Source organism: Rhinoderma darwinii, chromosome 2, assembly GCF_050947455.1.
Source record: "Rhinoderma darwinii isolate aRhiDar2 chromosome 2, aRhiDar2.hap1, whole genome shotgun sequence".
NCBI lineage: Eukaryota > Metazoa > Chordata > Amphibia > Anura > Rhinodermatidae > Rhinoderma > Rhinoderma darwinii.
In genome coordinates, this window is record NC_134688.1 from 119,218,735 (window position 1) to 119,234,348 (window position 15,614).

At 41.9% G+C, this 15,614-nt stretch overlaps 1 protein-coding gene across 4 annotated transcripts in view; it reads left to right on the forward strand.

The window, feature by feature from the left end:
* Positions 1 to 15,614, forward strand: part of FMNL3 (formin like 3) — a 154,738-nt gene that overhangs the window by 75,458 nt on the left and 63,666 nt on the right. For all 4 annotated transcript variants that reach the window (XR_012881386.1, XR_012881387.1, XM_075852225.1 and 1 more), the window contains exons 2-3: positions 14,188 to 14,271; positions 15,314 to 15,394. Coding sequence is in view for 2 of the 4 variants with exons in the window: in XM_075852225.1 (XP_075708340.1) it covers positions 14,188 to 14,271; positions 15,314 to 15,394 (165 nt within the window). In the remaining 2 variants the exon portion in view is untranslated. The remainder of the gene's footprint in view (positions 1 to 14,187; positions 14,272 to 15,313; positions 15,395 to 15,614) is intronic.

The following is a 15,614-nucleotide window of genomic DNA, read 5'->3' on the forward strand; positions in this document are numbered from 1 at the left end:
ACATTAAATTAATCAGAAATACACTCTATACATTGTTAATGTGCTAAATGACTATTCTAGCTGCAAACGTCTGGTTTTTAATGCAATATCTACATAGGTGTTTAGAGGCCCATTTCCTGCAACCATCACTCCAGTGTTCTAATGGTACATTGTGTTTGCTAACTGTGTTAGAAGGCTAATGGATGATTAGAAAACACTTGAAAACCCTTGTGCAATTATGTTCGCACCGCTGTAAACAGTTTTGCTCTTTAGAGGAGCTATAAAATTGACCTTCCTTTGAGCTAGTTGAGAATCTGGAGCATTACATTTGTGGGTTCGATTAAACTCTCAAAATGGCTAGAAAAAGAGAGCTTTCATGTGAAACTCGACAGTCTATTCTTGTTCTTAGAAATGAAGGCTATTCCATGCGAGAAATTGCCAAGAAACTGAAGATTTCCTACAACGGTGTGTACTACTCCCTTCAGAGGACAGCACAAACAGGCTCTAACCAGAGTAGTAAGAGAAGTGGGAGGCCCTGCTGCACAACTGAGCAACAAGACAAGTACATTAGAGTCTCTAGTTTGAGAAATAGACGCCTCACAGGTCCTCAACTGGCAGCTTCATTAAATAGTACCCGCAAAACGCCAGTGTCAACGTCTACAGTGAAGAGGCGATTCCGAGATGCTGGCCTTCAGGGCAGAGTGGCAAAGAAAAAGCCATATCTGAGACTGGCTAATAAAAGGAAAAGATTAATATGGGCAAAAGCACACAGACATTGGACAGAGGAAGATTGGAAAAAAGTGTTATGGACAGACGAATCGAAGTTTGAGGTGTTTGGATCACACAGAAGAACATTTGTGAGACGCAGAACAACTGAAAAGACGCTGGAAGAGTGCCTGACGCCATCTGTCAAGCATGGTGGAGGTAATGTGATGGTCTGGGGTTGCTTTGGTGCTGGTAAAGTGGGAGATTTGTACAAGGTAAAAGGGATTTTGAATAAGGAAGGCTATCACTCCATTTTGCAACGCCATGCCATACCCTGTGGACAGCGCTTGATTGGAGCCAATTTCATCCTACAACAGGACAATGACCCAAAGCACACCTCCAAATTATGCAAGAACTTTTTAGGGAAGAAGCAGGCAGCTGGTATTCTATCTGTAATGGAGTGGCCAGCGCAGTCACCAGATCTCAACCCCATAGAGCTGTTGTGGGAGCAGCTTGACCGTATGGTACGCAAGAAGTGCCCATCAAGCCAATCCAACTTGTGGTTGGGGCTTCTGGAAGCATGGGGTGAAATTTCTCCCGATTACCTCAGCAAATTAACAGCTAGAATGCCAAAGGTCTGCAATGCTGCAATTGCTGCAAATGGAGCATTCTTTGACGAGAAAATTATTATTTCAAATTAAAATCATTATTTCTAACCTTGTCAATGTCTTGACTATATTTTCTAGTCATTTTGCAACTCATTTGATAAATATAAGTGTGAGTTTTCATGGAAAACACAAAATTGTCTGGGTGACCCCAAACTTTTGAACGGTAGTGTACCTACATAAACCTAGTCCATGACATATATATCTTTGCGTTAGTACGTTAGTGGATTGAGATATATTTATTTTGCATATATGTAGGTTTTGTTGGTATGATCATCTATTTGCATATTTGACATTTATTTATAAAAAAAAAAATTCCTTAACCAGTTTCCCTTTGTGGCTTCTAGTGTGCCGGTATATTTTTTAGTTTTTTATATGTGTAGAAGTATCTTTCAATTTACACCAAACAAATGAAAAATATAATTAGAAACTTTACATTCCAGTGGTTTTTGTGTAATGATTCCTCATATGAAAATGTATACAAACAAGGAAATAGCCCCATTGTCTTCACAAGCCTCAGAGGACTTGGGAAATAATAATTTTTTGCACATGTCTGAGAGAATAGAGGCGGAAGGACATGTTTCTGGAGAATTGAGGTTTTGGGCTTTGAATGAAAAATAATGCGCTCAAGACTTGAAGGAAATGTTATAAAAAAATTGCTTATATGAAAACTTGCATGGAGTGAATATGTACCATGAGGAAGAGGAGTTCTATTCCAGGTTAGGAGTTAAGTCCGTAAACGTGGTCAGTGGGACAACTCCCTGTTGTTGGGACATCAAAGCCATGTACATCATTATCCTATTTATTGCAGGAAAATTTTCTAAGGCTTCATTCACATTTTCTGTCGTTTTGACGGAATCAATACCATAGTCGACTGCACTATTCATTCCGTCGAAACGACAGAGCCCTTACACAACGGGGACAAGTGGAAAACATTTGCACTGGATCCGTCACTATTGAAATCAATGATGATGAAAACGGAAACCTATGGTTTGTTTGTTTCAGTCAGGGTTCCCTCCATGGGTTCCCCTGAGGGAAAGTTCCGATGGAACCCATGAACGGAGTCCAGACGCAGATGTGAACAAAGCCTTACTTGATTCATGTACTAGTGAAGCCTGTAAAAGAATTAACCTCTAAAATAAATAATAAATCACCTGTCCTTGAGTTCTATGCAGACATTTCTTAGGCGCCATGCACACGACCATAGTTTTCATCCGTGATCAGTGTCCATGCCATAGAAATGGTCCACAAATTATAGACATGTTCTATAATTTGTGGATAGCCCTTAGGACTATTCTTGTCTGTAATTACGGCATGGACTCCCAATAGAACTCTATGAGCGCTTCCGTAATTGCGGACGGCTACGAATGTGCATCTGTAGCCGTCCGTAATTGCGTAATCGTTGCTACGCGACACCCTGGGATTACCCAAGATTCCTCCCTGTTTTGTTTTTTTTCCAGATCCGTAAATACGGACGAACTAAGGATGCACTATGGACCGTATTTGCAGACAGCGTGCCATATATGCGGATGACTTGCATATGACTACGGATCCGTATTTGCGGACAGTAAAAAAATAAAAATAAATACGGTCGTGTGCATGGGGCCGAAGTTTTTTTTTTTTCTGGGACAGCTGCGAAGTGGCTTCTGATTGGGTGACCATTACTTGGTTGGCTATAGACCTGAGATTGATGTATCTGGCAGTCCCTTTTATTCCACACTCCATAAAAATAAGAGCTGACTGTTATGTCTATGGCCATCTTTACAAGTCCAGGGCTCCAGGCCTACGCTTGTTCCACTGTACAATGTATTGAGAGGGAACTAAAGCGGTATTATTCCCGGCACATTTGTAATGCATTTAGTGCTGTGCATAATAGGAATTGCTATTGTACAAGGAACAAATCTAGTATTGCATCGACAGATCAAATTACCAATGACCTTTCCAGGCAGAATCCGGAGACGTTGCAGCGCTGTTGTGCATGATGGTCATCATTATTGTTTGGATTTCATATTCTATTTAGTGGTTTCAGCAAGACCTGAATTAGAGCAGTTCAGATAACTCAAAATAATTTCTACAAAGATGCAATAAGGCCGGTTTCTCCCGTTACAGATGCACCGTATCCGTAATGGGAGCATGGATTTCAAATTGACTGCAGTGAAAAGCACGTTCATTGTTACTGGCCGTGCGGATATACAGCTAAAAGTTTTCCGTGCAGCCATTAAAGAGTCACTGCACTTTCACGTAGTTTCATTTGTCATAAAGACAAATCCGAAGTTTTGATCAGTGGGGGGCCGGGTTCTGAAACCCCCACCATCGCTGAAATGAAGGGGCCGCTGAGCGCTCTGCATGGTCAGCCGTGATCTGCTGAAGACCGGCATAGAACAGGAGATAAACCATCAAAAATCTACTACGTTGTTTTGTAGCCCAGATTCTGGATCTTGATGCACTCTGGAAAACTCCAAAACGAACAAAGTCCTTCACACACACTTTTTTTCTTTTTTCTTTTTTCTTCAGTGTTTTAAAAAGCATTGCGTTTCAAGTGGTTCTTTTTTTTCTTCGCTTGCCTTATTGGTGGCATTTTTTTACATTTAGTGTGATTTGTTTGTGAGTCTTTCCTGAAGTCCTATTGAGAAGGCTATGGTACAAAACAGAAGTAAAAACACTAGACCTAATTACCCAATGCCAAACCAAATACAACAGAGAACGCTATGTATGTGAGCGGTCTCCTCTTTTACTATAGACTTTTTGGAGTAAGATCTAATCGCAGTGCAAGAAATGTGAGTAAATGCTGTGTGTGAATCCAGCCAAAACCCCATTCAGTTCTAATAAGGAATACGGAATGAGAGCTCCTCGTATGTAAGCAGGCAGTGCTCCGTATTCCGTCCTTTATGGAGTAGGTGCAGAATACCGGACTAATGTTATTCTATGAAGGTATTCACACCTCTGATATCCTACACCATCATTTCCCTCGCACACTTGATGCTATATTACCCGCTGTAGTCCTCTATAGCATAGGGTGGATTATCAGGTAAGGCACATTGTTATACGTGCGTCATATAATTGATAAATTGTGTTGTGTTTATGAAGCTGTCACGTGCTGTGGCGATGAACATATAAGATCTATTCTGCATAGTCTGGAACTTGCCTCAGTCACACAAGTGACATGGAAACTGTTGACAGATCTAAGCTGTCAGACATGCGCCTCTTTTTTTTTTTTTTCTTTTCTTGCTGTAAACAACGGTCTGCGGATTTGACACACACGTCTGCATATTGCAGCTACAACATCCAGCCTTCCCCATGTTTGTGGGTGACTCTCTAGAAAATGGCTAAATAAATCGCTACATTTTGAGGGCAGTTCCTTTTTCTGCCATAAACAGATTTGATATGTGAGCCCTATTGTATCCTATATAATTTTTTTAACCCTTCTGTGATATGTGTTGCTGTATCTCATTATTAGACATGCATTTGTGGTCAGGTCCAGTCTAAAAAACATGAACAGAGAAGAGGCATTGGTCAAATCGGCACAGAAGGGGCTTGTGATTCCCCCAAACATTGCACCCCAGTGATGGGCCAGCTGGCTTCTGTTATCCATGCCTGTGTCTGGTCTGTAGTCTGGCTACTGCAGCAGGGGCACTCTTCAGGGCTGAGGTGGGAGTGGGTGGGAATTTCTAGGTGGATTTGGGAATCTGCAATTTGAGACTAGAAGCAGGGATATGTGTATATATGTGCTGGAGCTGGGGAGGGAGTGCTGGGCCCTGTTGGGAGCTTGCACAGATGTTCTTTAGCTTAGCAAAAGTGCACATAAATGCTACAGTCCCACCTCCCCCATTCATTGTAATATAGGGGGTATCCCACCGCAAACTATCCAGACACTCAGACGTAAGCCAGTACAAGCCATGTATGTTGGTCAGTTAGAAAAAAATCTTTCTGCGTAAATGTATGAAGGCGATGTGGCGAGCATGAGAGCTTGTAAATTCATCTTCTGCGGGCAGATTTACTCCTAGCCTGGTTAGGTCTTCTGCCCGGCCTTGCTTTCTTCTATATTTTTTATTGTAGGTGCACCGGAGGGTATAACCCATGAACGCACCACAAACTGGAACCCATAAGGAATAAGGATTATTTGCACACACAGCACTTAAAAGAAAATGGCATACTATAGTAAATGCATTAAATTCAAGTCTTCACTGTATGGTCATAATGCTAAACTTGCCGCAAAGCAAAGTGATGAACCACCGAGGACTTAGTACCCTATAGACGTGAGCCAGTGGGTGGGAAGCAGATTGGTTTATCACATGCGGAGCAGCAAAGATTGAATGAACATGTTCTCGTGATGAGGTAAATTACATATCGGGGTTTATAATGTTGGGAGTGGTTCTACTTGTTGTGAAGAAGAGAAGCTAAAAGTCATTAAAAAAAAAATAAGTGCAAGGATTGGCGTGGATCAGAATATCCGTAGCGGTCATTGTGATGTTCTTAACAATTACTAGAGAAGATGTTAATTGTAAGGCGAAATTCACACGAACGTGTGCGTTTTGCGCGCGCAAAAAACGCAGCGTTTGTTGCGCGTTGCAGTTCCGTGTCTCATCAGTTTATGGTGCGTGGCTGCGTGATTTTCGCACATATGCCATCCTTATGACACGCGATTTTGAGGTTTAGAACAAAATGAAGGAGGTGGTTTTATTTTTCCCTTCATTTCTTGATCTACTGTTGCGCGAATCACACGCAGCACACAGAAGTGCGTCCGTGTGCTGCGCGTGATTTTCACTCACCCATTGTCTTCAAAGGGTGCGTGATGCGCAAAAAATGCTCAAGTATAGGACATGTCGTGAGTTTCACGCAGCGGACACACGCTGCGTGAAAAACACGCAATGTCTGAATGTCCCCATTGCCTTACATAGGTCCGTGCGACGTGCGTGATTTTCACGCCCATATCACGGACGTGAACTACGTTCGTGTAAATAAGGCCTTAGATCTCATTCAGATAGGCGTAATGGCTCATTCAGACTAACGTGAATAACGTCCATATGCTGCGCAAGGAAATCACGCGCAGCACACGGACCCATTGATTTCAATGGGGCCGTTCACACATGCAGGAGTTTTCACGCAGCGAGAGTCCGTTGTGTGAAACTCACTGCATGTCCTATATGGGTGCATTTTTACGGACCTACGTGCCCATTGAAGTCAATGGGTGCGTGAAAACCACGCACCGCACACGGATGCATTTCCGTGTGTGGCTAGTGATTTGCGCATCAATTCAATTGAAAGTAATAAAAGAAAAAAATTTGCTTTGCGAGTGCGTGAATAACGCCTGCCACTCCCAAAGCATACTGATGCATAACGCAACACACACGGACCAAATTCACACGTGTTTTTCACGAGCGTGAATCTGATTCGCTCATGTGAATGAGACCTAAAACTCGTCCGTGCGCTGTTCGTAAAAATCACGCACAGCACACTGACCCATTGATTTCAATGGGGCCTTTCACACATGCAGGAGTTTTCACGCAGTGTGTGTCTGTTGCGTGAAACTCACTGCATTTCCTATAATGGTGCGTTGAAGTCAATGGGTGCGGGAAAATTCCGCACAGCACATGGATGTACATCCGTGTGCTGTGTGATTTGCGCATCAATTAAATTGAAAAAAGGATGTGCTTTGCCAGTGTGTGAATAACGCATGCCACTCGCAAAGCACAGATGCATTAACGCAACGCAGATGGACCAGATTTACATGTGTTTTTCACGCTTGCGAATCTGGTCCGTTATGCATCAGGGTGCTTTGTGAGTGGCATGCGTTATTCACGCGCTCGCAAAGCACATGTTTTTTTTTTTTTGTTCAATTGAGTTGATGCGCAAATCACGTATCGCTCACAGATGTGCATCCGTGTGCGGTGCGTGGTTTTCACGCACCCATAGACTTCAATGGGCGCGTTGGTGCGTGATAATGCACCAATATAGGACATGCAGTGAGTTTCACGCAACGGACTCTCGCTACGTGAAAACTCCTGCATGTGTGAACGGCCCCATTGAAATCAATGTGTCCATGTGCTGTGCGTGATTTTCATGTGCAGCACACGGACGTTATTCACGTTCGTCTGAATGAAGGCTTACACACAGCATTATCTGCTACCACCTGACTAATAATGGCAAATCAGAGTGATATTCATTTAGGCTGGGTTCCCACAGTGCAGATTTGCTGCAGATTTTGCATGCGTTTTTGTAGCCAAAACAAGGAACGGAGCCTAAACAGACGAAAGGCCTTATAGGTCTGCTCTACTGGATCCATTTTTGGTTTTGGCTAAAAAATAAAAAAAAAAGGGCATGCAAAATCTGCAGCAAATCTGCACCGTGTTTACCTTAAGATCATGAATCACACTTCAGATAACTCCAGCCAAACATGAAGATTTGCATTTTTCTAGTTGCCTGTATGACACCTGATGCAATTTCAATTGCAAATATTTTCTTTTTAAATGAAAATATGTCCCCATAGGAATGCATCACCACTATATTTGGAATCTGGATCACACGGTCGTGTTCTTGAGGCCTGTCCGTTATCTTTACGTGTTTGGACACCTTTGCTGCAAGATCACGGAAACTTTAGTTGAGGATCTATTTATCTTGCCAATCTGAGTATAAGCGGACGATGTAATATTATTGCAAAGCATATTTGTCACTCGTTTTGGGTGACTTTTTGTATTCGTTCTCTCTGATCATTGACTGACTACTCTGTGCTTCCAGATCATTTTTAATAGTTTAATACATAAAACGTGCACTCTTTCTATACAGTGTAAAGAATTGACAAACAAAATTTCCATTTGTATTGCCATCTCCAACGGTTTCGCTGACCTACTTAGGAATCGCTAAAAGGGTTGGAATTTGTTCTCCTTCCTAAGTTTTTCCCCTCATTCTGCTTGGCAGCCAGTGCTCTTTAAGACCCCATTGTTAGAGTTGACTGCATGCCTACATTACTAGCTGATCCATAGCAGGAGAGCGCACTTCTCATTTTGGAACTTTTTTTTTTTTTTTTTTTTTTTGTATTTCAAAGTTTTTTATTTTCAACAAAGAAAGTAAGGATACAGAAGGAAAAAAGGGTGACGTGGGTACAAAAGATCTGATCACAATGCGACATATATACAGTTAATTCAACAAGTCTGTTTGAGTTCCAATAACGCCAGTATTGTATTGTGAGATACCCCTCTCCTCTATCTAGTGTCAGTATGGAGAGACTTGCATATTAACTCAACGCCTCTATCCGACATTACCCAAACCCTCATCGTCACCCCATAGAAGTAAACTATCTGTTTAGACAGTCCTAGAACAAATTACAGAAAAAGTATGATATAAAGAAGAGAAAAAAGTAGTACAGAAAAGATTAAAAGATATGAGGAAAGAGGGGGTCATCTCTCCCAGCTCTCTCCCCCCCCCCCCCCCGCAGCACACCCCAAAGAACCAGATATTCTAAGAACTCCCCACCTCATTCCCATTTTGTTCGCCCATAGCCCCTTTGTATCTGTCTGATCCACAGAATTCGAGCCAGTAGAACCATGTTTTCCGGAATCTACCTGCTTGTTCAGGAGAGAAATGAAGCAGCTCCTCCATTGTCCGAATGTCATGTACCCGCTGCAACCATTGTCTAATCGATGGAGGCTCAGAGGACTGCCATTTCGCTGGAATACATGCTTTAGCCGCATTTAATAATTGTCTCACCAGCGACTTCTTATATGTCCCTATGGAGATGTCATAATGGTGTAACAGAATCCACGCCGGGTCATCTCCCAGGGTGAGTCCCGTAATCTCAAATATGACGTCTTGGACTTCTGACCAAAAGGGGCGAAGACCTTCACAACCCCAAAATATATGTAGTAGCGTACCTTCTCCCCTGCCACATCTCCAACAGAGATGGGAAACATCAGGGAACATTTTGTGAAGCATGTGTGGGACTCTGTACCAGCGGGATAGTATTTTATAATTCGTTTCTTGATAGGCATTACTAATAGATGCTTTATGTGAAAGGAGCATGACCTTCTCTTTCTGTTCTTGCGTTAGGGACTCATTTTGGAACTTTACCTGAAGCGCCAAAAAAAATAAAATGCAATAACTGTGGAGGAATGCTAATATTTTGGCACATATGAATGTTTGGGTTTTTTCAGATTGTGTTGTATCTATGCTTAGTGGCTGGATCAGTCATTCTCATTTGCACATTGTGTCCTTACACTTCGTAAAAGAACTGAATTATGACATTATCTGCATCCAGATGTTATATTAATTACAATATATACTGGTTTCTGTCGAACGCTTATATTAAAGGCGTTTTACAGTCCCTAAAAATTGATGGCCTATCCCCAGGATAGGCCATCAATAGCTGATTGGTCAGGGTCCAACTCCCAGGACTCCCGCCGATCAGCTGTTTTGAAGGGGGTGCAGCGCTCGTATGTGTCGACGATTCACAGTGAGCAAGTAGAAATGGAGGGGAAGCAGCGCTCGTACGAGTGCTGCACCCCCTTCAAAACAGCTGATCGGCGGGGGTCCCGGGAGTAGGACCTAGTCCCATCAGCTATTGATGACCTATCCTGAAGATAGGCCATACATTTTTAGTGACTGGAAACCCCCTTTAATGCTGCTGCCTTTAAAAAGGTGGTCTGTTTCTTCTAGAGTGAAATCCAAATGTCTGTCATTTAAAAAAGCTCTCCACAATGCTGCACCTTACACTATCTTTTCTTATCCATGTCCACCAACCTCCGGTGCTTTTCATTCAGCCAGTGACCAACCACTGCCCTCATCAGAACTCCTGACTCTTAGACTTCTCCTGTGCTGCACCTTAAGGCTACATTCACACGACCATTTGTATTTTGCGGTCAGTAAACATCGGATCCGCAAAACTCGCACAGCACACGGATGGCATCAGTGTGGTTTTCAGGTCGATATGCACTTGAATGGGTGAGACTTAAACACGGACAGGAATAGAACCTATTTTGCGGCTCGGTCCCACGGCCCTCACATGGATCCATGGAAATTATGGTTGAGTGCATGGGGCCAAAGAAATGAATGGATCAGTGTGCTATCCGTAAAAAAAATAAAAACGGATAGCACACTGACCACAACAGTCGTGTGCGTGTAACCCTAGACGTTCCTGACAGAACCTTTACGGCAGCACATAGTCTCTACCGCACTGTTCTTATGCAGAAGCAATCTAGAATCCTTCCATAATACGGTGTCCGATCGTGTGTGGCTCAGTAGACTTCTGTTGGTACTGTGTTACGGATCAGTACAACTCGGAGCTTGTATGGAGCTATAACACAGCCATAGGCATGAGCCCTTACCCTGCAATGGTTGATTTGTAACACTTACGCCTCATGGCCACTTCAGTTTTTTTCGTCAGGGTTCTTTCCATTTTTTTAACTTATGGCACCCTGGAACATTCATTTCAATGAGGCCATGCACACTTCCATTGTTTTAACGGAACCGTGCGGCCGTTCCGTCAAAAAATAGGACAGGTCCTACTCCTGTCTGTTTTTGACAGAACAGTCTCGGCCTTTTCATTGATTTGGTCTGTTAAACAATGGACTGCACACGGAAGCCATCCGTGTGCGGTCCGTGTTTCATGGAACAGTCAGCGGCTGTACAACGGCCGACGGAAGTGTACATGCAGCCTGACCGTGCCATGTCCTTATAACCCATCTTTTTATTAAGCGTTCTATCTAGTTCTTACCCTTGCTGCTAAAATCAATGTTTCCTCGACTCTTCTGTTCTTTATCTTCCTCTCCTTCCACTGTACTCTATATCTGTACTGTCTAGGTGACCATTGGATAACTCTACTACATCAACCGTTTCTTCTACAGTGTTAGGGCTCATTCCGTATTGAGCTTGCAAATAAAGAACTAGTACGGACATGGGATATGTGGTCCGTTGTGTTGATAAGATTCTCTTCATTTTATTCTGTGAACCCATGTGTGTTTGTGTGTCTGCTTTAGATGCAATGGTGCTGGATCTGATAACCAAGAGCAGCAGCTCCGGTCAGGAAACTCCCTCTCCAGCACGAATAACATCCCTGAACTGAGGCGAGGCACAAACAAAACCACTGTTTTCTAAATGTGGAGCAGGGCTTGGGGCGTGCGAGTTGAGGATGAGCCGGGTATTCCATGTTGTTTGCCAGGGAACGGAGTTTACTGCATTCTGGGACGTGCAGGACTCATACGACCCATTCACAGTTTAGTGAAATTCTTATGATTATCACATGCGTGGTTTTTTTGTTTGTTTTTTAATTACAGGACTCAATAACTTATAGCACTAACTTAATTCTAAAGCAAAAATAAATAAGAGGGGGTTTTACATTCTGTGCTTTTTTTTTTTCTTCTACGATTACCTCCAACCACTTATATTGATAATCGCTACATGTAAATGACCTATGGCCATAATTTTCAATTAGTGTAAACTTTCCTATTACTATAGAAATTAATCTGTTAAATTGTGGTGTCAGACAAACCATACTGTGGTGGTCACTGCGTTTCAATGCTTTTTCTATCAAAACAATTCCTGTGTGTAAACCAAAATTATCTCAGCCTCATGCCTTAGATACAAAAAAGGATTTTACCGTGATAAGCAGAAGACACAAGTGTTGATGATGTCACAAAGTAAAACTAACTAGAGGAAAATAAGCATCGTTTTAAAGAGGCAGTGTCACCACATTATAAGCACCCTATCTTGTACATGATGTGATCGGCGCTGTAATGTAGATTACAGCAGTGTTTTTTATTTAGATAAACGATCATTTTTTATGGAGTTATGACCTATATTAGCTTTATGCTAATGAGTTTCTCAATGGACAACTGGGCGTGTTTTACTATATGACCAACTGGGCGTTGTACAGAGGAGTGTATGACGCTGACCAATCAGTGACCAATCAGCGTCATACACTTCTCTCCATTAATTTACACAGCACTAGCGATATAGCTATATCGCTATGTGCAACCGCATACACACACTATAACGTTACTGCAGTGTCCTGACAATGAATATACATTACCTCCAGCCAGGACGGCATGTGTATTCAGAATCCTGACCACTTCTCCGCACTTTACAGCACAGCGAGATCTTGCTGTAAATGACCATTTACAGCATAATCTCGCGAGACTAAGCCTGCTATGCTGTAAATCACAGAGACGTGCAGAGAAGTGGTCAGGATTCTGAATACACATCCCGTCCTGGCTGGAGGTAATGTATATTCATTGTCAGGACACTGCAGTAACGTTATAGTGTGTATGTGGCTGCACATAGCTATATCGCTATGTGTAGAGTAAATGAATGGAGAGAAGGGTATGACGCTGATTGGTCACTGATTGGTCAGCGTCATACACTTCTCTCCACAACGCCCAATTTGTCAAAAAGTAAAACACGCCCAGTTGTCCATTGAGAAACTCATTAGCATAAAGCTAAAATAGGTCATATTTCCGTCAAAAATGATCGTTTTTCTAAATAAAAAACACTGCTGTAATCTACATTACAGCGCCAATCACATGTACAATATAAGCCACTTATAATGTGGTGACAGCCTCTTTAAGCCCATACCCTCCCAACGTTTATAAAATGGACAATACTGCACCCCCAGTAAGAAGTGATACGGTGCGCATACTAGTACCTAAAGCAAGTTTCCTGAGAGCCAAAGTCAATCCCCTAAAGGTGTATTTACATGAATCGTTTTTGGTTTATTTTTAATTTTTTTTGCCACGATTTTCGTAACCATGGCAAAATCACGACAAGGCAACAAGAAACTACTACTTTAAAAAAAAAAATAATAATAATCTAACCGTGTGCTAGCCGCAGGTATGTGCCTCATGCCCCAGATCCGAAAATCCAGACTGTGCTTAACCCATGCTATGGGCTAGTACCAGGCTTCTTTCATATTTGATGTAACATACCCACCATCAATGTTCTCTAGTATGGTGCTATGCATAGAACAACCTGTGGAATTCATGCATGCTGCTATTACTTAACTGGATACCCACTGAATTAAATGTTAAAAAAAAAAGTAGCAGTGTACAGAGTGTGTCCCTTGTTACACGTAGAACTCGATGAAAGCTTTGTATAAAGACTGCTTGTGGATGGCTACTACTTAGTTGCACCTCCTACTTGGGCTACGTTCACTTCTGGGCTGGAGGCTTCCGTAGGAGACTCCGTCACCGATTCAACCAAAAAGCCTGGACATAATGGCGGAGCATGCAGTGCTGTTTTGGTCAGTAAAATGACGGAAACCTGATGGACCATAATAGTCAATGGGGTGCGCAGGGCATTGTTGGTTTCCGTCATGCCACAGATACGTCACTGTCATTTTCGTTTTGCTCGTATAACGGAATGTAACAGAAATGAAGAACGCAGATGTAAACACGGCCTTAGAAAATTGTGTGTGTGTGTGTGTATAAAATATAGTGGGTATATACGCACTAGTTTCATGATCTACTTAAGCTTGTGCTTTCTACATAGATACACTCATATAAATGGAAGATAGCTGCACCTTGGCAACAAAATTATCTGGGTGCCTGCGTATCCGACATTGATCCAGGGTCCAGAGTTCTAAAACAAAAGAAGAAATTGCAGCACTCTCTTTTATTTTTATTATTAATAGTCCTATATAGCTCTATTTTACTATGCACAAATATTATGTATCTTAAAATGCATTTTGTAAAATCTATGCTGGTTGCTTCAGGATGATCATGAAAGCCAATGGACAATTAAGAGATATTTAAAAAAAATATTGATCATGGGTAATATTTGGAAATGTAATGGACAGAGGGGTGCGGTTTGTTCAACATGTGATAGATTCCTTTGTCTTGATTGTTTCTTTCAGAGTTCCATGAACCTTCCCCCAGACAAGGCACGACTACTGCGCCAGTACGATAATGAAAAAAAGTGGGATCTCATTTGTGACCAGGTATGGTTATATTTCTATATAGAGGATAAACAGGAGTCGGGTTATAATGACACTACATAAAAGTAGAGTAAAACAGAAGGTTCAGTTTGGGAAGGAGCTTGTAGCCATCTCCAATCTCCAAAGTTTAAGGCTAAGTTCACACTACTGTTGTCTCCTGTTTAGGTCTCTTCCGTCAGAGGAAGAGATGAACGAAAATCCAAACTGAAAGCATCTCTTCTGTTTGAATTACTATTGATTTCAGTGATAATTCTTTTGCCTCCATTCGCTAAAGTTTCCTTTCTTTTCACGGGAAGCAAAAGTGCAACAAAATCCAACTGAAACAAAAGAATTACCATTGAAATCAATGGTAATTCTAACAGGAGTGATGCTTTCCGTTTGGATTTTTGGTCATCTCTTTCTCTGACGGAGGAGACCTAAACTTTGCCTTACTCTCCTAGGGTATGAATAATTTTGGCAAAGGTTCTCCTTCCTAAGATGAACTAGCAATTCCTGCACTAAGAGATAGATATGTGGTTGAGTCGTGAACTACCATGACAGGAAGCCAATCTGTCAGTGACGGCCAAGCTTCCCGTCTAGCAGCTGCGACTTGGGGATACTCTGATCTCCACCATATTCAGTGTAAATCACGAACGTTAGAATTGCCTGTGGTATTCTATAAAGAAGGTGTGCTTCTTGAGGAAATCCTGATGATGTAGTCCTCCTTGTGTCCAGACATGCTTCCTAATGCTATTGCATGTTGTTAGGTCATATGGACAGTTTATATGCCAAAACATTAGCTTTTATAAAATGGATAGCCAAACTAATGTTTTGGCGTATAAACATATGACCGGAACTGATGCCAGAGCTGATCCCTGCAGCGAGTGAGTTTTACCCAATCACATATGACGAGTAGATCACCCAAATCACTTATACAGATGGAGCAGTCTGATAATAGGACAACTTGTAGACCATGTGCTTTGTCATATAAATTTTTTATCAACTTAAATTTATCATCTTTTTTTCTACTTGTTATATTTACCTTTTTACTGGTTTGTGTATATAGGAGCGGTTTCAAGTGAAAAATCCCCCGCACACTTACATCCAGAAGCTGCAATCTTTCTTAGACCCAGGAGTAACAAGAAAGGTAATGAATTATTCTAGTGGTCTTCATAAATCTTGTGTTTTGTATTTTATCGTCTCTTGTTATTTTGGGGGCGAGTGACTGAATATTCCCATGTGTAGTCATTTTAAAGCCCCTGTAATTAATTAATATCCCCCTTTATTTACTCAGGGGTCCGGGTAGCTGAGTTATGAGGAGATGTTTGGCGGCATTCTCACACTGTACATCTGTTCAGTGGAGGGAA